General features: G+C 39.1%; 1 protein-coding gene across 3 annotated transcripts; it reads right to left on the reverse strand.

Moving 5' to 3' along the window:
* Positions 1 to 905: 905 nt before the first annotated feature.
* Positions 906 to 3,125, reverse strand: FAM237B (family with sequence similarity 237 member B). Of its 3 annotated transcripts, none has more exons than XM_055589495.1 (3): positions 2,999 to 3,125; positions 2,794 to 2,879; positions 906 to 1,508 (listed from the first exon to the last, which is right to left on the reverse strand). In XM_055589495.1, the coding sequence occupies exon 3, from the start codon at positions 1,503 to 1,505 to the stop codon at positions 1,095 to 1,097; it is 411 nt and encodes a 136-aa protein (XP_055445470.1). In that variant the 5' UTR covers positions 1,506 to 1,508; positions 2,794 to 2,879; positions 2,999 to 3,125; the 3' UTR covers positions 906 to 1,094. The 3 variants fall into 3 exon arrangements, with proteins under 3 accessions (XP_055445470.1, XP_055445471.1, XP_055445472.1); XM_055589496.1 differs by having other exon boundaries at positions 2,761 to 2,879; XM_055589497.1 differs by having other exon boundaries at positions 2,761 to 3,049.
* Positions 3,126 to 23,035: the final 19,910 nt, after the last annotated feature.

The following is a 23,035-nucleotide window of genomic DNA, read 5'->3' on the forward strand; positions in this document are numbered from 1 at the left end:
AGTTAGACATGACTGAGTGACTTTCACTTCATTTTTGCACTTTACTAAAATGAAGTTTCTTACTACTTTTCTGTTTGTTATTCCTTTTTTAAAAATGAAGACAATAAAAATGAGAACATAAAATGAAATTTTAGTCCTTAATGGATAAAAAATAATATATAAGATAGCTTGGTGATGAGACACATATATCAGAAGACACAGAGTACACTACATCAAGATTAAATATTACTTTTTAGGATAATATTGGCATTAGTTTTGGCACAGTTTTAAGGTCAATATTACATATAACACCAGATAAAACTGGTTGTTATTTTACCCCATTGATCATTGTATTAAAATATATATATTGTATTTGCATTTTAAGTGGTGTTTTCTTTTTTTAAAAAAAAAGATGCTTTACAAAGATGCCTTCTAAATAAAAAATTACTGAAAAATTATCCAAAAATATAGAAATGATGATTCAATAGGCATAAAACAATTACACATCAACAAAAATACAACCTTCATCAGTGTTAAAGAACTGGAAGTAACAATTTTGATAAATGCTGTAGGAAACATTTGAGCTCATAAATACTGACACAGGGTTAAATTTTCAGGTTGGTGCCATCCTGCTTGAGGTATTTTCTGTGTTCTCTTAAATGTAAAACTCACGTTTTATAAAATCCAGTCCTGTAAAGTCAGAGAGGAAAAATTGTTAACACTTACTTTAATATGATTCTTGAGTTTCCCTCCCTTTAAGCAACCCTACTGAAAATATTAATTTCAAAAGTCTAAACACATGTTGATGTTTAAAAATTTTTAAACAAATGTAATATGAATACTTACAGGGCTAAATGACTCTCTTATGAACTATTCATGGGGAAAAATAAGATGATAATTTATTTAATGATTACCAAAATATATTATATTCCAAGATCATTTAGAATCAAGTATTTGCTCATCAGAGCTCCCATGCTTTCTAAACAATATAAAATCAGCAAAAATGAAAATCAAAGCTGATCAAATTAGGAAAAATATGGCAAATTTGCTAGCTTATTAGATAAACTTTAAAAATCAGAAAGATTAAATGTTCAATTTTTAAGAAAACCAAACTATTATCTAAGTACACACTTAAATTCTCTTATCTTCTGTAGAAAATTATACCTGGGAGACATCAACTGTCTTCTGCCCATTCCATGAGATCTTGAAAGCAAGCAGTCTACATACATGTCCCAGAAATCCTGAGCTATGCTTAAGAAGACATTATAATGTCTAGGCCACTGGGATTTTTGCAGGAACAACATGAAATTCCAGAAAGCATCCACATTGTGCTCTATCTTGAGTTCCTTAAGCTCTATCAATGTCAAAGAGCAAGTATTCCAGCACTGGGGATCAATGTCTTCCATGATCCCTGGGTTGTTGCTGGCAAGTACCCCCTTTTGAAATTCAAAGTCAGCATGAGTCAGATGGATCAGCAACATGCAACCCAAAGGCAGGTAGAACCATCTTCTTGTGGCAAAATGCATATTCTGTACAGAAAAAAAAGGAATATGTTTTTAGCTTAAAAAGAAAATTATTCAATTACTTTATGATCTGTTTAAACCTAAAAATTATAAATACTTATATATTTGGTTTTCATCAAATCAAAATTGCCTACTATGTATTTGTTGGTTTTCCTTTGCCTTGTTGACTTTCAGACCTCCCCTCAAAAGGATATTAGAGTAACAACTTTACCAACATTCTGTTAAAGTCTTCAGGAGTCACTGAAATCCAACACATGTTTATGAAGTTGTGATGAGATTCATTTCATCAAAGATCTTTGAAGCATGTGCTCCAACCTTTCCCATTTACAGGTTAGAAAATTTCTCTTGATATGGTTCAGCAAGTTCTTAGCTCTTCTGTCTCCCTATCCAAAACTCTTACCACCATACCTTTCAATCAAGAGGATCAAAACGCAGCCCATTTTATGTGTAACCATAAGAAAAAGAGTGTGTGGTGTTTCGCTGGCGTTTTCCAATCGATCAAGTGTTGAATGCTCAAGCACCATTTTAGGTTTCAAAGTTACTGATGAACTTTGAATATTCATTAAAAAATATGTGTTATGAACTGATATCTAGTGGATCCCTGCCTTTTCTCAAGTTGTTCAGGAGTATGAAGACAATAAAGATGATAGAAGCTAATATGACATGGTGCAGCACAAATGACATTCAAGAAATGTCATTCAAGAAATTCAAGAAAAATCCTGATATTTTCTTATGATTCTGTGCACAAGCTTCTCTAAAAACTGACTGCTCAGTAAATGGGCCTGAAGCCTATAGATGAAGTCAAGGTCTAAATTCGCTTTGAATGGCCATACAGTTAACCATTCCAGGCTGGCACTGGAAATGTCCCTGACACAACCTTTACAACCAGGAGTGGAGTGTCCAGAACAGATCCAGGAGATGGGACTCACATTCTTCCTTGTGTACCGCGGTCCTTCACTTCCCCTCCCTCCAGCACCCCGCCTCCCGGCCAAAAGAAATAAATAAAGTTAGGTGAAAGACAAATCGAAGGAAACAAATTTAAATTTAGGTTATTCAGGTCGTTTCACACTGTGGAAAATTGTGCCGATTTCCCAAACAGAGCTAACACGACTTCCCCCAAATTGTGTAGATTTCCCAAATAGAGCTGACAGTAGCCAGTTTATGACACAAAGGGACTGAGTGGGACCAGAGAATTTTCTTCCCCTAGAATTTCAGGTTATACTTTCCCAACCAGTGCTCTCCTCCCGGATCGGGTCACCTGCACGCAGAGACAGCCGGCGGGGAATGGTACCTCTCGTAGGCGGCAGAGACAGACGTCCTGGTGTGATGTCCTGCGTTTGTTCGCTGCGCTCCCTCAGGTACGAGGGTGGCTCCTGCCTGGGTGGGGGGAACAAGAGGTCTCAGAGGGGACTCCCATCCCCTGCCCAGCCAAGCCCACCCCCTGCAGGCAGGTGACAGGCGAAAGCGGTGCTCTGCGACCTGCCGCGAGCGCTCACCGGGCACCCTGAACTCGCCCTGAGGAACCCTCTAGGCGGCACCGTGCTGCGGAGCCAAGCGGATCAGGCTCCCTGAGAGCGGCGCTGCGGGACCTGCTGCGGCCGCTGGGGGCTCGGAAGTCAGCCCTGCAGACGGAACCACGCGCCTTTTCTAGAGACGGAGAGCCGGCAGAGAGTGGGTGGCTGCTCTCAAGGCCCCGCCCTCACCTTGCTCACCCCCGCAGCTCTGAGACCCAGAAATAATAACAATGTGAAAAAGAGTAGTAAAGTCACAAGACCATCTCACTAAAATATGATAGGTGAAAAATCCTAAACAAAATATTATCAAACCAAATTCAGGAGGATCTAAGAAAATACACATCAGCATCAAGCTGGGATTATCCTAATTAATGAAAGATCAACACATGAAAATCGATTAGTGGATTCACCACATAAACAAATTGAAGAGAGAAACCATTTGATAAAATTCAACACCCATTCAAGATTAAAACAAAAAACAAACGAAAGATATTCTTAGTAAACTTAGAAGGGAATTTCCTTAATCTCTTAAATGATTACGGTTGTCAACAAATGTGTTAGGTATATTCTTTTCTACTATCAAATAATGCATGTTAAAACTTCTAGAACAGTGACAAAATTATATATTTCAAATACATAAAGACAAAGCTTAGTAACTAGTCACATTGATCTGCTGCTGCTAAGTCGCTTCAGTCATGTCCAACTCTGTGCGACCCCATAGAGGGCAGCCCACCAGGCTCCTCTGTCCCTGGGATTCTCCAGGCAAGAACATTGAAGTGGGTTGCCATTTCCTTCTCCAATGCATGAAAGTGAAAAGTGAAAGTGAAGTTGCTCAGTCATGCCCGACTCTTAGCGACCCCAGGGACTGCAGCCTTCCAGGCTCCTCCGTCCATGGGTTTTTCCAGGCAAGAGTACTGGAGTGGGTTGCCGTTGCCTTCTCCGCACATTGATATGAGATGGAAAGAAAAGATAACTAATGTTTTCGGTATGCCTGCTTTTGGGGGGTGACAGTAACAATATGAAAAACAGAAAGGAAGATTAGTGGGGAAGTTAAACTTGATCTGGGATGTGTTGCATTAGAAATGATTCTGGATCTTCTGGAGTATCTAAAATTTAGCTAGAAATAAAATTGAGAGATCTCTGTTTTGATAAAAATTATTGCTTCCATGAAGGTATACACTGATAAAAGAAAGTTAAGATGACGATAGAAGACTATGCCCAAACTTAGGGGTCCATGAACTTCAAATGGAATCAGTGAAGGAGGAAGAGATAGAACAATCAATCCATACAAGCTCCAGGGTGGTATGATGTTACAGAACCAAAGGGAGGATGCTATAGTGTGAATGTTTGTGCCCCTCCAAAATTTATGTTGAAACTCTAATCCCCAGAGGTGATGGTATTAGGACATGGAGGCCCATGGGAAGTGTTTATGGGACCGGTGCCTTATAAAAAGGGCTTCCCTGGTGGCTCAGATGGTAAAGAATCCGCCTGCAATGCAGGAGACCCCTGTTTGATCCCTGGGTGGGGAAGATCTTCTGGAGAAGGAAATGGCAACCCATTCCAGTATTCTTGCCTGAAGAATTCCATGGACAGAGGAGCCTGGCAGGCTATAGTCCACAGGGTCACAAAGAGTCAGAAATGACTGAGCGACAAACACTGCCTTATAAAAGAGGCTCCAGAGGGAACCTGGCCCTTTCTATCAGGTGAGGACACAGCCAGAAGAAGGCAATCCGGAAAGGAGGCTTCACTAAAACCCAACCATGCTGGTACCCTGATCTTGTTCTAGCTATCAGAACTGTGAAAAATAAATTTTTGTTGTTTATAAACTAGCTGGTTTGTGGTATTTTGTTATGTTATCCCAAATGAACTAAGACAGAGTATATAGCTGAAGAATCAAAACATTGGTATAGGTCTCCACTTGGAAAACTGGTCGAGAAAATAATATTTTTCATGTGGCAAAAAGGAGTGATGAAACTCAAAAGTACACAATTTATTTAAACATGCTGCTGCTGCTGCTGCTAAGTCACTTCAGTCGTGTCCGACTCTGTGCAACCCCATAGATGGCAGCCCACCAGGCTCTGCCATCCCTGGGATTCTCCAGGCAAGAGTACTGGAGTGGGGTGCCATTGCCTTCTCCGTTATTTAAACATAGCCATGATAAATTCATGTAGAAGCTTAGATTTAACAACTTGTTATTTATAAAGTCAAGTTAACTAATCCATCTAATTATAATTTCGTCTAAAACAAACCCTGAATAATACGCAACTTTCCATGTCAGGTATCATTTTTACCAACATACTTCACCAGCAGCAACATATTCATCACCATCTTATCATGATCCTCTTATTCCCAGCATATTCCCATTGTCCCCAGACTTCATCATTTAAGTTATATCCTATCTCTCCCTTTCTCTCTGTTATGTTAGGCCCTGATCCCACTTTAAAGTCCCCTCCATTTAACTCAGCCTTCCTTCTGCAATTAAGCATCCATTTTCACTACAATAGTTGGCATCTACTTGTACTTGGCATCTATGGCTATATATATTGTCTTTTCCCCCCATGAGAACATGTAATCTTTCCTACTATCTTTCAGTTCAGTTCAGTTCAGTCGCTCAGTCGTGTCCGACTCTTTGCAACCCCATGAATCGCAGCACGCCAGGCCTCCCTGTCCATCACCAACTCCCGGAGTTCACCCAGACTCACGTCCATTGAGTCAATGATGCCATCCAGCCATCTCATCCTCTGTCGTCCCCTTCTCCTCCTGCCCCCAATCCCTCCCAGCATCAGAGACTTTTCCAATGAGTCAACTCTTCTCATGAGGTGGCCAAAGTACTGGAGTTTCAGCTTTAGCATCATTCCTTCCAAAGAAATCCCAGGGCTGATCTCCTTCAGAATGGACTGGTTTAGGAAATATTAAATACTATCTAAATACTAAAAATACTATCTTTATTTCATGTTCTTCTGGTGACTGGCATATGATGCAATCAACACAATAAATAATTTTTAGCTGATTTCTCCTTCATATCCATGATATTCACTCCACTTAGGGAGTTTTGTCAGCTTTCCACAAGGCACACCCAAGTCTTTCAGAACTCTAGTATTGCCTGTGAAAATTTCCTGGGTTAGTCAGGCCAGTAGCTTATTCATTTGCCCCCATGCTTCCTACCTTACACTTATCTGTCACTTTTGTTTACCGTATTTCTTCTTTATATAGCTTTTATCTCCAGGAAATACTGCCATAATCACACTCCCACAGAATTCAGAAGAGCACTCCACACACAGCAAGGACATGTTGACTAACTAATGTTGAATACCCACACAAAGAGTAATTTTTCAATTCACTGACTTTCTGACTCATTATAATGAAAGACATTAATTAAAAAATCTACCCTTGTAATGGCCTTTAGTAAACCATAATAGCAATGTATTTATCAAAATGTGATTCAATGACCTTAGGGAGAAAACGGGCAGGAAATGAAGTTGAAACAAATAAGTACCCTGCAGAAAAAACAAGCACTAGCTGACTGCTGACAAATTGAAGGGAAAATATGCAATTTTTTTTTCAAGAACATAGGAGAAAAAGATGAACAAAATACTGGCTCTGAAACAGGAGAAAAAGAAAAAGTTGAAGAGAGAAGTTGAAAAAAAGATCATATAATCTTAACCCTTGGCAAAAAAGACCACTAACAGAAATATTTTGTCATCATTTAATAAGTACAAGAAATAAAAAGTTTGACTTAGGTTTCTGTATCTTTATCTTTGGTTTACCTAACACAGCATATGCATAAACATGTATTCCAGCATCCTTATTTTACCTCTTTACATTAAGTTTTAGTGGTTGTTTTAAAGATCACAATATATATCCTTAACTTTTCACAGCCTACTTAGGGTTAGTATTGAATCAATTCATGTCAAATACAGAAATCTTTTCAAGACAGGAGTTCATTCACTCACCCTTGCCTGTTTTTGCTAAAGCTGTCAAATGTATAACATCTACATACATTAAAACTCCATGATAGATACTACAATCTTCAATGCTCTCATCCCCACCTCCAACAACAAGATCTGAATTTGCATCTCTTTGTATTTCTCTTTAGCCTGTAGTACTTCCTTTAGTGGGGCTTCCCTAGTGGCTCAGATGGTAAAGAATCCACCTGCAATGTAAGAGAGTTGGGTTTGATCCCTGGGTTGGGAAGATCCCCTGGAGAAGGGCATGGCAACCCACTCCAGTATTCTTTCCTGGAGAATCCCATGGACAGTGGAGCTTAGCAGGCTACAGTCCCTAGGGTCGCACAGAGTTGGACACGACTGAAGAGATTTAGCATGCATGCACGCACTTCCTTATTATTTCTTATAGTGCATGCCCACTGTCAATATATTCTTTTAGTTTTCTTTTTCTGAAAATATATTTTATTTCACCTTCATTCTTAGAAGGTAATTTTCACTGGATATAGAATTCTGATTTGTTGTAGTCTTGTTATCCCTTCCTCTCCAGCACTTTAAAGATGCTCCACTGTGTTCTGGTAGTCAATAATTCAAATTCAAATGCAATGTGTCATTTTTCTCTGAAAGCTTTCAAAATAACTTTTCCCCTCAAATTTGATAATAATGTGCTTAGGTGTGCACAGTGCAATTCTGATGCTTGTTGGGGCAATCTGAGCACAGACTGGAAAAGAATTTCCAGACACAGTGTGTTTTAGTTGCTCAGTCATGTCCAACTGTACCATATGGACTGTAGCCCATCAGGCTCCTCAGCCCATGGAATTCTCCAGGCAAGAATACTGAAGAGAGTTGCCCTGCCCTTATCCAGGGGGATCTTCCCGGCCCAAGATGGAACCTGGGTCTCCTAAATTACAGGCAGATTCTTTACTGTCTGAATCACCAAGGAGGCTCCAAGACACAGAGTACTGCAGAAAAGAGTGAGTTTATTAACAAAGAATAGAGATAAAGTGGGCACTGCAAGTGCAGCAGGCAGCTTCCTGACAGACCAGGGAGAGTCGAGCGTTTTTGAGAGTTAATAGCCAATTTTTATAGCCTCAAGACAAAGAAAATTCCTGTTGGAAGGTTAGTGTTAGGTGACTGGTTGGAATGCTATAAGGTGTCTACTGTAGTGGGCATCTTTGTCTAATTGGGAGTCAGAAATTTTGTTAGTGATGATCAACGGGGAGTTTGGCAATGGTTACAAAGGGGCTCAGTCAGCTTTAGAGGTGAGCTTAGTTCTGGGTTTCCCTTCTGTGACTTTGGGGCAATGCCTCGAACCTGTAGTCTGAGGGGCAGGACTCAACAATGCTAAATACCTAGAATTAGGCCACATTTGGCAAGTTAGGAGCATAATCCTACCCCCACATCAGAAGCCAGATGAAAATTCCAGAGTTTTCAGGTCACCCATGCTTCTGATCAACTGACTACCAACACAGAGGTTTCCAGTACTCCCCAAAGTATTGTAGTTAACTAAGATGAGTCACAGAACTTGTACTTGCATGTTCAGTTGCTCAATCATGTCGACTCTTTGCCGCTCCATGGACTGTAGCCTGCCAGGTTCCTCTGTCCATGGGATTATTTTTTTATTGATTTGACTGTACCAGGTCTTAGTTGCAGCATGCGGGACTTTTCATTGTGGCATGTGGGCTCTTTAGTTGCAGCATATGAACTCTTAGCTGAGGCATGTTGGATCTAATTCCCTGACTAGGGATGGAACCCTATAATTTTATCATAAAGTATATAAATCAGGACCAGCCAAGTGGAAAGACCCATAAAGTGAGGTCTGGGGGTCCAACCCACAAAGATTTTGTGTCCTCAGAATGCCCGACCTTCCAGGCACATTACTGTATAATTACCTAATCAGGCTCCCCTCAGTGACTAGAGTTTTTACTGGAGTTTCATTACATAGGCTTGATTGACTGAATCAATTTTGAATATTTTGATTGAATCATTGGCCATGTGCTTGAACTCAATCTCCAGCCAATCCTGCCCTCTTCAGAGGCTGGGCTTATAACACGTAACTCAACGCCCCAGCCTTGTAATTCCATGCTTGATCTTTCTCATGTGACTAGCCCCCATTTGGAGTCATCTTTTTAGCATAAATTCAGGTGTGGGCCCAGAGGCCCACCATGAGTAACAAAGACTTTCCTATCACTCCAAGAAATTACAAAGATTTAGAGGTTGTCTCCTAGGGAGTAGGGACAAAAAAACAGCCAAATTATTATACAACAGTGTGGTTTTCTTTGTTGTTATTTCATTTGAGGTTTGTTAAGCTCTTGAATGTGTAAATTTATATCTTCCACCAAATTTGGAAAATATTCAGCCACATTTTCCTTAGATATTATTTCTGCCCATTATTCCTTTCTCTCATCTCCTTCTGGGGTTCTAATTATACATATCTTAGAGCTTTCAGTATAGTTCCTGAGGCTCATTCATTTTTACTTCATTATTTTTTTTCTCTGTGTTCCTCAGGTTAGACAATTTCTATTAATTTTTTTCTTTTTTCTTTTCTGGCTGGCATCTAGGATTTTAGTTCCCTGACCAGGGATTGAACCCATGCCCTCTGTGGTGGAAGGCCAGAGTTCTAACCACTGGACCACCAGGGAATTCCCAATAATTTCTGTTAATATATCTTCAGCTTTGCTGATTTTTTCATCACCTTCATTCTGTTGTCAAGTACATCTGGTAAATTTTTATTTCAGATATTACAGTTTTTAGTTCTGGAATTTACATTTCTTTTGTTATAGTTTCTATTTCTCTGTTAGATTTTCCATATTTCATTCATAATGCACATATTTTCTTTTATGTCCTTGAATGTATTTTATAGTAATTGCTTTAAATCATTGTCTGTTGGTTTCAGCACATGGGGCATCTATGGGTTGATGTTTGTTGATTGTCTTTTGTCTCAAAAATGAGTCACAATTTCCATGTTTCTTGGTTTATTAAGTAATTTTAGGTTGTATCCTTAACATATTATTATCCTAGCAACTTTAGGTATACCCTTAACATATATTTTCCAAACAGATTGGAGTCTGTAATACTCTCACAAAGAAGGTTAGTTTTGGGGGTTTTTTTGGTATGTTTGTTTGGTTTAGCATGCAATTGATGGCTTGGGCTATATTTTGGAAGGCTGACTGCTTAAAGTTTGTCCTGTTCAGGCGTGATTCAGGCATTGGCAGAAGAGTCATTAAAAAGATTTAAGGATTCCTTTCTCTGGATCCCTCCTACTTTGGATTTTCCCCTTACTTTCAAGCAACTATAGTTATGCCAAACTCAGTCCTCTACTCTTCAAGCCACAAAACCTAGTGTTTTGTAGCAGAATTTTAGCCAAAATGCAGGGAAAAGACTGAGTTTTGTCCTTAGTCTGGAAACAGTGAAAATAAGGGATCTGAGTACAACCCTTCTTACAAACTGTCAACTGCGCTGTAGAATCTACTTACTTTTGGTCATTCTCCAATGCCTCACTTAGAGTTTACCTATGTCATATGTAGACGGATCATCTAACAAGAGCAACTCGTGTTAGAATTCCTCCATCATCCTCATTTTATAGGTTAAAAAAATCTATAAAAGGAATTTATTAGAATTGAGGCTCACTAGCATGAGAGTTGCAAAGAAGGCAATGGCACCCCACTCCAGTACTCTTGCCTGGAAAATCCCAAGGACAGAGGACCCTGGTAGGCTGCAGTCCATGGGGTCGCTGAGGGTCGGACACGACTGAGCGACTTCACTTTCACTTTTCACTTTCATGCATTGGAGAAGGCAATGGCAACCCACTCCAGTGTTCTTGCCTGGAGAATCCCAGGGACGGGGGAGCCTGGTGGGCTGCCATCTATGGGGTCGCACAGAGTCGGACACGACTGAAGTGACTTAGCAGCAGCAGCAGCATGAGAGTTGAGTTGAGTTGTAGTAGTAAGACAGATGTTACTGGGCAATTTCCTTAAATTTAATAAATACCACTAGTTTGAATTCATTGGCATGACAGTCAGTGTTAATTAAAATTCTATCATTTCTATAAGCACATGTTATAAAAACTCAGAGTATAATTGTGACATCAACTAATTTCATAATTTTTAATAAAAGAAAACCATCGTGCACTTTACTCAAGAAGTATCTAATGAGCACTCACTTCTTGCCAGATGCTGAGCTAGGTTTGGCGCTGTAGTGGAAAACAAGTAGACAAAGCACTAGAGGTAGGAGACAGATAGTAAACAAATAAACAGATATATAAAGAAAGGGGACTATTTTAGTGGCAAGTGTTATGACAATAACAGAAGACAACTGAGAGGTGGCTACAATCTTAGACATGGTGGTCTGGAAGATGTTTCTGAAGAGATGACATTTCAGCTGAGACTAAAATGACATGAAAGAGTTGGCTAAGGGGACTTCCCTGGAGGTCTAGTGATTGAGACTTCACTTGCCAATGCAGGGGGTGTGGGTTTGATCCTTGGTTGGGGAGATCCCTCATGTTTTGCAGCCAAAAAACCAAAGACATAAAACAGAAGCAATATTGTAAAAAATTCAATAAAGACCTTAAAAATGGTCCACATTTTTAAAAAAATCTTTAAAAAAGAGAAAGAAAGAGTTGGTCAAGAATATAAGAAGAGCTGGCTATGTTAGAACATGTCAGGCAAAGGGAATAGCTAGCAGAAAGGTCTTAAATTCGGTATATGGGTAGTGTGTCTTGTCAAGAGAATGTCATGAAAAAATTGCCAGGGACCAAGTCATGTGGGGCCTTATAGCTCTGCATTTCACTCTAATTGCAATGAGGAGATATGAGAGAATTTTAAGCTAGAAAAGAAAATTATCTGATTTATGTTTTCAAAGGATCCAACAGGTTACTCTGTGAAACATGAACCAAAGGAGTCAAGGGTAGAAGCAGGCAAATCAACTGGGAGGCTTTTACTACAGTCCAGGCAAAGGATAAAGGTAAGAGTAAAGACGGTGAGAGGGTATTAGAACTGGGAAATATATAGGGGGTTTGGCCAACTGGATCAACTGGATTCCTGATGGAACTGGTAGGAAGTGGGGGTTCATAAACTCCCTGTTATATGGATGAATTTTGCAGGAGCCTTGAATGCCCTCAAATGGAATGAAATTTTGTGTATATATTCACAGGGACTTTGGGTTGGGAGCATACACAAGTTTCATCAAATTCTTAAGTGAATTTGAAGTTGTCTCTGGAAGGCAAAGTCAGGTGCTTCCTAACACTTTACCCTCTGGATTTTCTTTTTCCTTCCTTTTCTGTTTATGATTATGTAAAAGCAGAAAAGAGAGTAGAGACTGAATTGTTATCAAAGAATTTTAAATTTATATAAAGAAAGGATACATCTTGAGAGTCAGCTCTCTTTTTAATTTTACTTCATTGAGTACATAAGTACATATATACAAGGTAGACAAAAGACTCAAAGAACTCAACTTTCTGTTTCCAACAACTTAACCACTCCATAATGTGTGAAATTCTCAGACATTATGATTAGTACTAGCATAGTGATTTTCATAAACTTGGGCTACAGTTGTTAGTAAAATGATACTCATTTGGGGATGATGTATCCCACCTCTTTTATTCTTTTTTCCTTTTCTGATACGTACAAGAAATAATAATAATATAGCTCTGACTTAGTGGTAATTCCTATGTGCCTATATAAATTAAATGAGTCAAGATCACTCAATTTTATATCTATCTAATTTTATATCTCTATATATCTAATTCTGCTACAGACTTTAATATATAGCCTCATAGCAATGTTTTACAGGTAATCTTTGATTTCTTGTCTCAATACTTTAATATCTTAGTAGGAAGTAATACAAAATTGATGTAAATATTTTTGATTTTTCTACTCTGTGAACTGTAATTTCTACACATCATAGATCTTATTGTCTTTTAACAAAAAAGAGTGTTTATTAGCTAATGAGACACCATTTTCCTTTGATTAAAAGGAAGAAACTACCTTTCATCTATGAGAGAATTTTCTGTCAGAAATATTACATGGCAAGATGGGTAATATTAACAAGAGGACATTTCATGTGAAAGATGATTTCCTAAATGAAGAGATGTAATCACTCCCAACTGTTGGAGAGGCAATTTACAGAGTAGGAAAAGAGAAGTCCAAATTTGAAATGAATGGCACACTGGAGAGTTTTCACAGTCCAAGATCAGCCCTCCAAGATTTACTTGAAGGATTATTATTATTTCTTTTACATACCAGAAAGGGAAAAAAAGAATAAAAGAGGTGGAAAATGTCATCCCCAAATAAGTATCAGCTATTATAATAGAAATGTTGTAAAGAGAAAAAATCATATTAATTCCTTCTCCAGTTCCCCATAACTAAATTATTAATTAACCAGGAAGAGAAATGACAAGTTTGAGATCACACACAGATGCAAGAAAGATCAGAAAATAATGTGTTAACATCTTAGTCAAATTCAATTCCAGCTCCAAGTTTCTTATTTTTCAAAAAGGGAATATCTTACGATATTGAATGACAAGTTACAGCTGAGATATCAAGAGGACAGAGATACTTCATACCTAAGTCAGGTGCCAGATCCAAATTCAGATTTTTAAAGGAAAGGATCACAGAATTCCTGGACCTCCATCCAGTCCATCCCAGATACGTAGAGATTAGGCTATGCCTATTCCCTCACGCTCATTTGGATGTGCCTCCAGGAAGCCTACTGAAAGGAGCCTCTGAGAAACCTAAGAAAACGTACTGTCTTACTTCTGCAGTGATAAGGCAAAATGGCTGCAGAGAAATCAAGGAGTCAAGAGATTGACTCAAAAACTGCTTTGATGGTAATAGGAGAGAAGTTCTGCTTTTTGGGGATTGGCCAGCACTCTCAAATGTGACCAGGTAAAGTCTTTATGAGTGTTTCCCATGGCATGGAGGTGGGTAGTATATAAGAAAAAGCTCATCTTGGTTCAGTACAATAAGGCTACAGAAAAGGATCAAGGGGCTCAATTCACAAGGAAAGGATCTATGTGGACCCCCAATTTCTGGAAGGAACAATGGCAGAGAGAGTCTAAATCTACCATTCAAAGAGAGATCTATCCGTTAGGAAATCAGAGGTGAGAAGCCCCAGTGATGGGACTCTGCCAAGTACCTACAAAACCATCCATGAAAGGGTCAGCCCTAAATATTTCTCAATCCCAGGACCTCAAATCTAGCCCACCAAACAAACTTTGAGTAAGGATTTTCTTACCTTCTTACCATATTTTTCTTCCTCCCTTTCATGCTCCAACCAAATCTGGAAAGGTCTGAAACCAAGGTTAGCAAGCGGGCAACTAAATTTACTCATAGCTGAGAGAGAGGAAAGATGTTACTGTAAGTTAAACGAAAGTGTGTTAGTCACTTAGTCATGTCTGACTCTTCTTGACCCCATGGACTGTAGCCTGCCAGGCTCCTCTGTCCACAGGATTCTCGAAGCAAGAATACTGGAGCAGGTTGCTATTTCCTCCTCCAGGGGATCTTCCCCACCCAGGGATCAGACCCCAGTTTCCTGCATCACAGACAGATTCTTTACCATCTAAGCCATCAAGTCCAGACAAGTGTTTTGGGCCTTAAAATGTTTTTAGGAATGCTGATTATCTAAGAAAGAACAGAAATCTTAGAATTATAACTCAGTGGTGGGAGAAAGCTTCCACCATTGAAAAAATTTAGAGAGATAATGGGAAGCAATATATATGCTTTATTAGACCTTATGCCTAGGGCTTGTTCAATGTAAAAGTAACTAAATCATTCACATATAAACTTTATACCAACTGCATTATATAATGCTACCTAGAATAAACAACTTACTCCTTATCTCTCTAGAAACAGCCTTAACTTCTTTGTTCAACTACTGCCATGTCCTTCTAACTCATCAGAAACTGTTTCAGCATTCTGTAACGTCAAGGGTAGGAGGGGCGATGCTTAGCATAACTACAAAACACTGTCAGTTTCCCCTGGCCTAAGTTTTTTTACATACTAGAGTTTGAGCTTAATCTTTCTAACTAAGAAGTATGTGAAAGCATTACATAGAATAAAAGCTTATATGGGTTATGTTACCTTTTGATATCTTCAGTTTTTCTCCTTTATTAGCATTCAGTTTGGTCAACAAAAACGGGGCATATATAATATACTAATATCCTTTCTAATGGATATTTCCAATCAAATAAAATATGGTTTGAGAAAAGGACTTAGTGTTTTCATGAAACAGTAGGAACAGAAATAAAGTTCTAGTGGGTTGAAGAGTGAATGGGAGATAAAGAAATAAATATAAGAAATTAATACCAAAATATCTGAGAACTCTGCAGTAATCAAATGAAAGATTTAGTATTCTTGCAAGAGCTAGATTGAATGAATAAATGAACTGAAAGGCCAAATTGAATTATCACAGATTTAATTTTTTAAAACTTGTGTCTATGACTCGTAAGAAAGATTGAAAACATTATATATATTTTATATTCTATAAAGCTCTTGAACAAAATGAGTTTTCAATAAACTTCATTTCTGCTCACACAACCATGTCCTCCAATAAGCTATATGTTCTGCACCATCTCAGAGTATATTCTCTGTCATAAGCCCAAGTAGGCTACACGATGAGTGCAATGTGTACAAATGCTGCTCCATTCCAAAGTTGTAGCTTACCATGTACGGAGTGATAGTCTAACACACATGCCTAGGACAATGATTTACAAACTATTACATTTTTTTAAACAACAATTTGTAATCAGAACTTTAATCCTAAGGATTCTCACTAAACATATTACAAGTGACAGCATAAAAAAAAAATCTTGCACAGTAACTCAAAGTTCAGCACTACAACGTAACTTTCAACTAGCAGGACACTATTATTTTGGGTAGTCTCAAATTTCCAAGTAAAGAATGTTACAAAGAATTACTATTAAAATTATCTAAGAATTCTATTTCTTAGTAAGTGGTTACTGTTTTATGAAATATCAATAACAAAGAAATGGTTTATGTAAATGAGAACTCTGAGTATACTACCAACTTTCCTGCTGCATAAGTACTTTTGTTTTGGACAAGCATTAAGCATCATTATCAAAGGCCCTTCTGATAATGCCACTGCCATTCTTATACCTGTAGATAATTAAAAGAAAGTATAAAAAAAGAGAGCAATCAATGACTCATACTACAGCAGAAGCCCTTTAAAACACTTTTTTCCTCCAGTACAAATGGTTGACAATGGGGGTCTTAAAAACATGATTCAAATATTTCTTAGGATTTCTCTTTATATATATTTCCAATAAAATAAACTTTCAATGATATCCTTCAAAGTAAAAGCCCAGGGATCGAATCCAGGTCTCCCACATTGCAGGCAGATTCTTTACCCGCTGAGCCACAAGGGAAGCCCTAAATTAAAAACAGAGTGCATTAAAAGCAAAGCAAAATCCTGTTCAATAGAAATAAGTTTTTTCCACTCACTATGAATTCAGGTATCTAACACTAAAATTTGCTTTCTCTCATTAATACAACTACTATGCTTAATTATTCTTGCTTAGTTATTCCAGTAACCATGGTAATGTTCTAGCACATAGCTGAGTGTATGGGACAAATTAGGAACTTGGTAATTGTTATATGTAATTAAAAATTATTATATGAAATTAAATTGTTATATGTAATTAAAAATTGTTATATGAAATTAAAAGACGCTTGCTCCTTGGAAGAAAAGCTATGACAAACCTAGACAGTGTATTAAAAGCAGAGACATCACTTTGCTGACAAAGGTACGTACAGTCAAAGCTATATTTTTTCCAGTTGTCATGTATGGATGTGAGAGTTGGACCATAAAGAAAGCTGAGCACCAAAGAATTGATGCTTTTGAACTGTGGTGTTGGAGAAGACTCTTGAGAGTCCCTTGGACTGCCAGGAGATCAAACCAGTCCATCCTAAAGGAAATGAGTCCTGTATATTCATTGGAAGGACTGATGCTGTAGATGTAGTATCTACTACATGTAGATAGCTACATAATTGGAGATGGCAACATATTCCCATTAAAAAAGTATTTTCAAGATCAAGGTGTCAATAAGATATAGAGATGGAATGACCAAGAAAGAAACTTTATAAATGTTCCCATCTGAAACATGCACACAACAGTCATGCTGAGCTCATGAGGGGATCTTGAATTCAGTGATATGATCAAATCTGTATGTTTAAGAGGAAAAGAAAAACTCTGGAGATCATACGGATAAAGGACTACAGTGAACAAGACCTTTGTGTTATATATTATTTTCTTTGGGTATGAAAGCTCGTGAAACCTGCTAACTTGAGTTACAGAATCAAGAAAATAATTAAGGTTAGACTGAATCTTATAGAAACAATGTTAGCTGCTACCTTCTCTTATACAAAAGATACCAAGAAGCCTCCACTGCTTTCACATATATCTCCCATGGAAGGCTCTCTCACACTCAAGTTTGAAATTTTTTAGAAGAAGGTAGGGCTTTTTGTTCATTTCACAATTTTTTTTCTTTTTTTAAAATTTTTATTTATGTATTATTTATTTAATTTTTTTTTACTTTACAATATTAGAGATAAAAACTAAAAGTAAATGCCCTGAGAACAATACACTGACTTAAAAATCACATCAGCTTGTAAAATGCAGGCATCAAAGCCATGCCAGAGGTCCAGTTTTGATAGGTACTGTGATAGGACAGCAGAAAGGTTCTTAGTACCTGTAGTAAGAAGAAGTGATTAAAAGAAAGGAAGTCGAGGAATGCAGGAAATGAGGGTTAAGAACTAAAAACAAGCAATTATTTCAACATTTTGTCCTTGTGGTGGCTCTGGAAGAGGAACTGTGGAGAAGAAGCATTTTGTTAATAAGGCAAAAGCCTTTGATGTGTGGCTGACAACAAACTGTGGAAAATTCTTATAGAGACAGGAATACCAGACCACCTTACCTGTCTCCTATATCCTGAGAAACCTGTATGCGGGTCAAGAAGGAACAGAACTTTACACGGAGCAACTGACTGACTCAAAATTGGAAAAAAAAATTGGGAAAGGAGTACCACAGGGCTGTATATTGTCACTCTATTTATTTAACCTCTATGCAGAGTACGTCATGCAAAATGCTATGGATGAATCCCATCCATGAATCCCAAACTGGTATTAAGATTGCCAGGAGAAATATCAACAACATCAGACATGCAGATGATACCATGCAGAAAATGAAGAACTAAAGAGCCTTTTGATGAGGGTGAAAGAGGAGAGTGAAAAAGCTGGCTTAAAACTCAGCGTTTAAAAAACCAAGATCATGGCATCCAGTCTAATCATTTCATGGCAAATAGAAGGGGGAAAAGTAGAAGCAGTGTCAGATTTTACTTTCTTGGGGTCCAAAAAACTGCAGACAGTGACTGCAGCCATGAAATTAGAAGAAGATTGCTCCTTGGAAGGAAAGTTATAAAAAACCTAGACAGCATAAAAAGCAATGACATCCCTTTGCCAACAAAGGTCTGTATAGTCAAAGCTATGGTTTTTCTAATAGTCATGTATGGTTGTGAGAGTTGGACCATAAAGAAAGAAGGCTGAGTGCCAAAGAATTTATGCTTTTGAATTATGGTGCTGGAGAAGACTCTTGAGAGTCCCTTGGACACTGAAGAGATCAAACCAGTCAATCCTAAAGGAAATCGACCCTGAATATTCATTGGAAGAACTGATGCTGAAGCTGAAGCTAAAGTACGAATACAGCTTTGGCCACCTGCTACAAAGAGCTGACTCACTGGAAAAGACCCTGATGCTGGGAAAGATTGAAAGTAAAAGAAGGGGACGACAGAGGATGAGATGGTTGGATAGTATCACTGTCTCAATGGGCATGATTTTGAGCAAACTCTGGGAGATAGTGAAGGACAGGGAAGCCTGGTGTGCTGCAGTCCATGGGGTCGCAAAGAGGCTGACATGACATCAGTTCAGTTCAGTCTCTCAGTCGTGTCCGACTATTTGCGACCCCATGCGACAGGCACGCCAGGCCTCCCTGTCCATCACCAACTCCTGGAGTTCACTCAGACTCACGTCCATCGAGTCAGTGATGCCATCCAGCCATCTCATCCTCTGTCGTCTCCTTCTCCTCCTGCCCCCAATCCCTCCCAGCATCAGAGTCTTTTCCAATGAGTCAACTCTTCTCATGAGGTGGCCAAAGTACTGGAGTTTCCGCTTCAGCATCATTCCTTCCAAAGAAATCCCAGGGCTGATCTCCTTTAGAATGGACTGGTTGGATCTCCTTGCAGTCCAAGGGACTCTCAAGAGTCTTCTCCAACACCACAGTTCAAAAGCATCAATTCTTCGGTGCTCAGCTTTCTTCACAGTCCAACTCTAACATCCATACATGACCACTGGAAAAACCATAGCCTTGACTAGACAGACCTTTGTTGCCAAAGTAGTGTCTCTGCTTTTTAATATGCTATCTAGGTTGGTCATAACTTTTCTTCCAAGGAGTAAGCGTCTTTTAATTTCATGGCTACAGTCACCATCTGCAGTGATTTTGGAGCCCCAAAAACTAAAGTCTGACACTGTTTCCCCATCTATTTCCCATGAAGTGATGGGACTGGATGCCATGATCTTCGTTTTCTGAATGTTGAGCTTTAAGCCAACTTTTTCACTCTCCACTTTCACTTTCATCAAGAGGCTTTTTAGTTCCTCCTCACTTTCTGCCATAAGGGTGGTGTCATCTGCATATCTGAGGTTATTGATATTTCTCCCGGCAATCTTGATTCCAGCTTGTGCTTCTTCCAGCCCAGCATTTCTCATGATGTACTCTGCGTATACGTTAAATAAGCAGGGTGACAATATACAGCCTTGACGTACTCCTTTTCCTATTTGGAACCAGTCTGTTGTTCCATGTCCAGTTCTAACTGTTGCTTCCTGACCTGCATATAGGTTTCTCAAGAGGCAGGTCAGGTGGTCTGGTATTCCCATCTCTTTCAGAATTTTCCACAGTTTACTGTGATCCACACAGTCAAAGGCTTTGGCATAGTCAATAAAGCAGAAATAGATGTTTTTCTGGAACTCTCTTGCTTTTTCGATGATCCAGCGGATGTTGGCAATTTGATCTCTGGTTCCTTTGCCTTTTCTAAAACCAGCTTGAACATCTGGAAGTTCACGGTTCACGTACTGCTGAAGCCTGGCTTGGAGAATTTTGAGCATTACTTCACTAGCGTGTGAGATGAGTGCAATTGTGCAGTAGTTTGAGCATTCTTTGGCATTGCCTTTCTTTGGGATTGGAATGAAAACTGACCTTTTCCAGTCCTGTGGCCACTGCTGAGTTTTCCAAATTTGCTGGCATATTGAGTGCAGCACTTTCACAGCATCGTCTTTCAGGATTTGAAATAGTTCAACTGGAATTCCATCACCTCCACTAGCTTTGTTTGTAGTGATGCTTTCTAAGGCCCACTTGACTTCACATTCCAGGATGTCTGGCTCTAGGTGAATGATCACACCATCATGATTATCTGGGTCGTGAAGATCTTTTTTGTATAGTTCTTCTGAACAACAGCAACAAACCCAATTTAATCATTACATCTTGCTAACCTATATTATTCATACCAAAAATTATAGATGAAAGTATCAGAAAGTTAATATCACAGAAAATGCTGGGGTAAATTACCTCTTGAATAACTACATTAACAGAGAGAAGTGACAAAGATTATAAAATAGCATTATAAAATATAAGACTGCTTGATTATATTTGCTCATTTTATGCTTAAAGTAATATACCACACTTGCATGTGTGCTCAGTCGTGTCTCTTTTCAATCTCATGGACTGTAGCCTGCTAGACTCCTCTGTCCATGGGATTTCCCAGGCAAAAATACTGCCGTAGACTGCCATTTCCAGGGATCAAAGCTGTATCTTGTGTCTCCTGGATCGGCAAGAGGATTCTTTACCACCAGTGCCACTTAAGTGTTTACAAAATACAACATGGTGTTCAGGATTGGATCCTGGAACAGAAAAAGGTTATCAATGAAAAGCTAGTGGTATCAAATAAAGTGTATAGTTTGGTAATAGTATAATAGTATTGTACCAAAATTAGTTTCCTAGTTTTGACAAATGGTTATACAAGATGTTAACTTTAGATCAAGCTAAGTAAACAGTATACAGGAACTCTTTGGGCTATCTCTGTAACTTTCTTGTAAATTTAAGTTATTCTAAAACAAAACGCTTATTAACTTATTAGAAGTCTAGTTTATAACATTAAAAAAGTCAAATTGTACCTTATGCCAATTGGTTATTTGAAAAGATCATGCTTATTACACAAAATCCTCTAGCATTGTCAAATTTAAAGGAAATCAGTCCTGAATACTTCCCCTGGTGGCTCAGACTACGGTAAAGCGTCTGCCTGCAATGCAGGAGACCGGGGTTCACTCCCTGGGTTGGGAAGATCCTCTGGAGATGGAAATGGCAGCCCACTCCAGTATTCTTGCCTGGAAAATTCCATGGACTGAGGAGCTTGGTAGGCTTCAGTCCATGGGGTCGCAAAGAGTCGGACACGACTGAGCAACTTCACTTTCAGTCCTGAATACTCATTGGAAGGACTGATGCTGAAGCTGAAACTCCAATACTTTGGCCATCTGATGGGAAGAACCAACTCATTAGAAAAGACCCTGATACCGGGAAAGATTGAAGGCGGGAAGGGAAGAGGACGACAGAGGATGAGATGGTTGGATGGCATCACCAACCCAATGGACACGAGTTTGGCATCACCAACCCAATGGACACAGAGTAGGCTCTGGGAGTTTGGTGATAGAGAGGGAAGCCTGGTGTGCTGCTGTCCATGGGGTTGCAAAGAGTCGGACACGACTGAGCAACTGAACTGAAACTTTGATCTCCTGAGCAACCATGCGGAAGGCATTCTATCCACTCAACGGCAGAAGTCAGAATACTTTCAGCTAGTAATGACTTCTGCATCAGGTCTGGATAACACCCTGGGTCATTTCAACTCATGTTCATTTCAGCAGCACATTTCAAGGGAGCAATTTACATTTCATGTTTCTTCCACTATCTAGTAACCAGAGCTGTAATAAATATTTTAGGCTCTGGTGGTGTTTTGTTCAAGAAAAATATTATGTTTTCTCATTTGATTATAGTACCTAATGTTCCCCAGTATTTCCAGATGTTTTTATATCAATTTCTCATTTATTTTTATTTGCTGTTATCATGGTCCCACGTAAATGTTATGACAAAGAAAACAATTTGGGCTTCTGTTCACTAGGAAATAAACCTTAGAAAATAAACAGATTGGGCTCAAAATAATTCTGACATTATAAGACCTAGTAAGAATAATAATCGAAAAGGACACAAACGTTATTAAGATTAATCATCCAAGTAGTAACAACCTAGTTTCCTTTATTTTTTGGCCGTGCTGCTGGGCTTGTGGGATCTTATCTCCCCCTCCCGGGATTGAACCCGGGTCTTCTGCAGTCAAAGCATGCCGCTCCTCACCAGTGGACCCAGGGAATTCTCAGCCTAATATCCTGATTAATTAAATGACAATTATAGTTTTATTGATGGGGGAGTAGAGAGCGGTTCAGTAGTAGGAAAAGAATCAACACAGAGAAGGGATAGTTTCTACATCGTGTCATAAATTAGGGGTAGAAATGGGAGAAGGATTGTTTTAAGTTCAGAAAGATGATAAGGCTGGGAGAATAATCCAGAGCCGCCCAGCAGGACTGTGTACGTCAGTTCTTCGCGTGAGGGCAGAAGAGCGGGTGGCCGGGCGCACTGCGACCCCGCCGCTATGCTGGTCCTGCCTCTCCTGAGGCTCGCTTCAGACGAGTTGGATAATGACCCAAAATATCTAATGGACCCCTAGAAGCTTGGAGGAGGAAATGGCAACCCACTCTAGTATTCTTGCCTGGAGAATTCCATGGACAGAGGAGCCTGGCGGGCTACAGTCCATGGGGTCGAAAAGAGTCTGACAAGACTGAAGCACAGAACACACCTAGAAGCTACTAACAGTTGCAAGATTCCTTCCCTACAGAACGCAATGAAATTCTTATAGAACTCAGATCCTGACCGTCGGGTCCCAAGTTGTAAAAGATCTCCTGGAAGCTTT

The sequence above is a fragment of the Bubalus kerabau genome, chromosome 8 (assembly GCF_029407905.1).
Source record: "Bubalus kerabau isolate K-KA32 ecotype Philippines breed swamp buffalo chromosome 8, PCC_UOA_SB_1v2, whole genome shotgun sequence".
NCBI classification, from domain to species: Eukaryota; Metazoa; Chordata; class Mammalia; order Artiodactyla; family Bovidae; genus Bubalus; species Bubalus kerabau.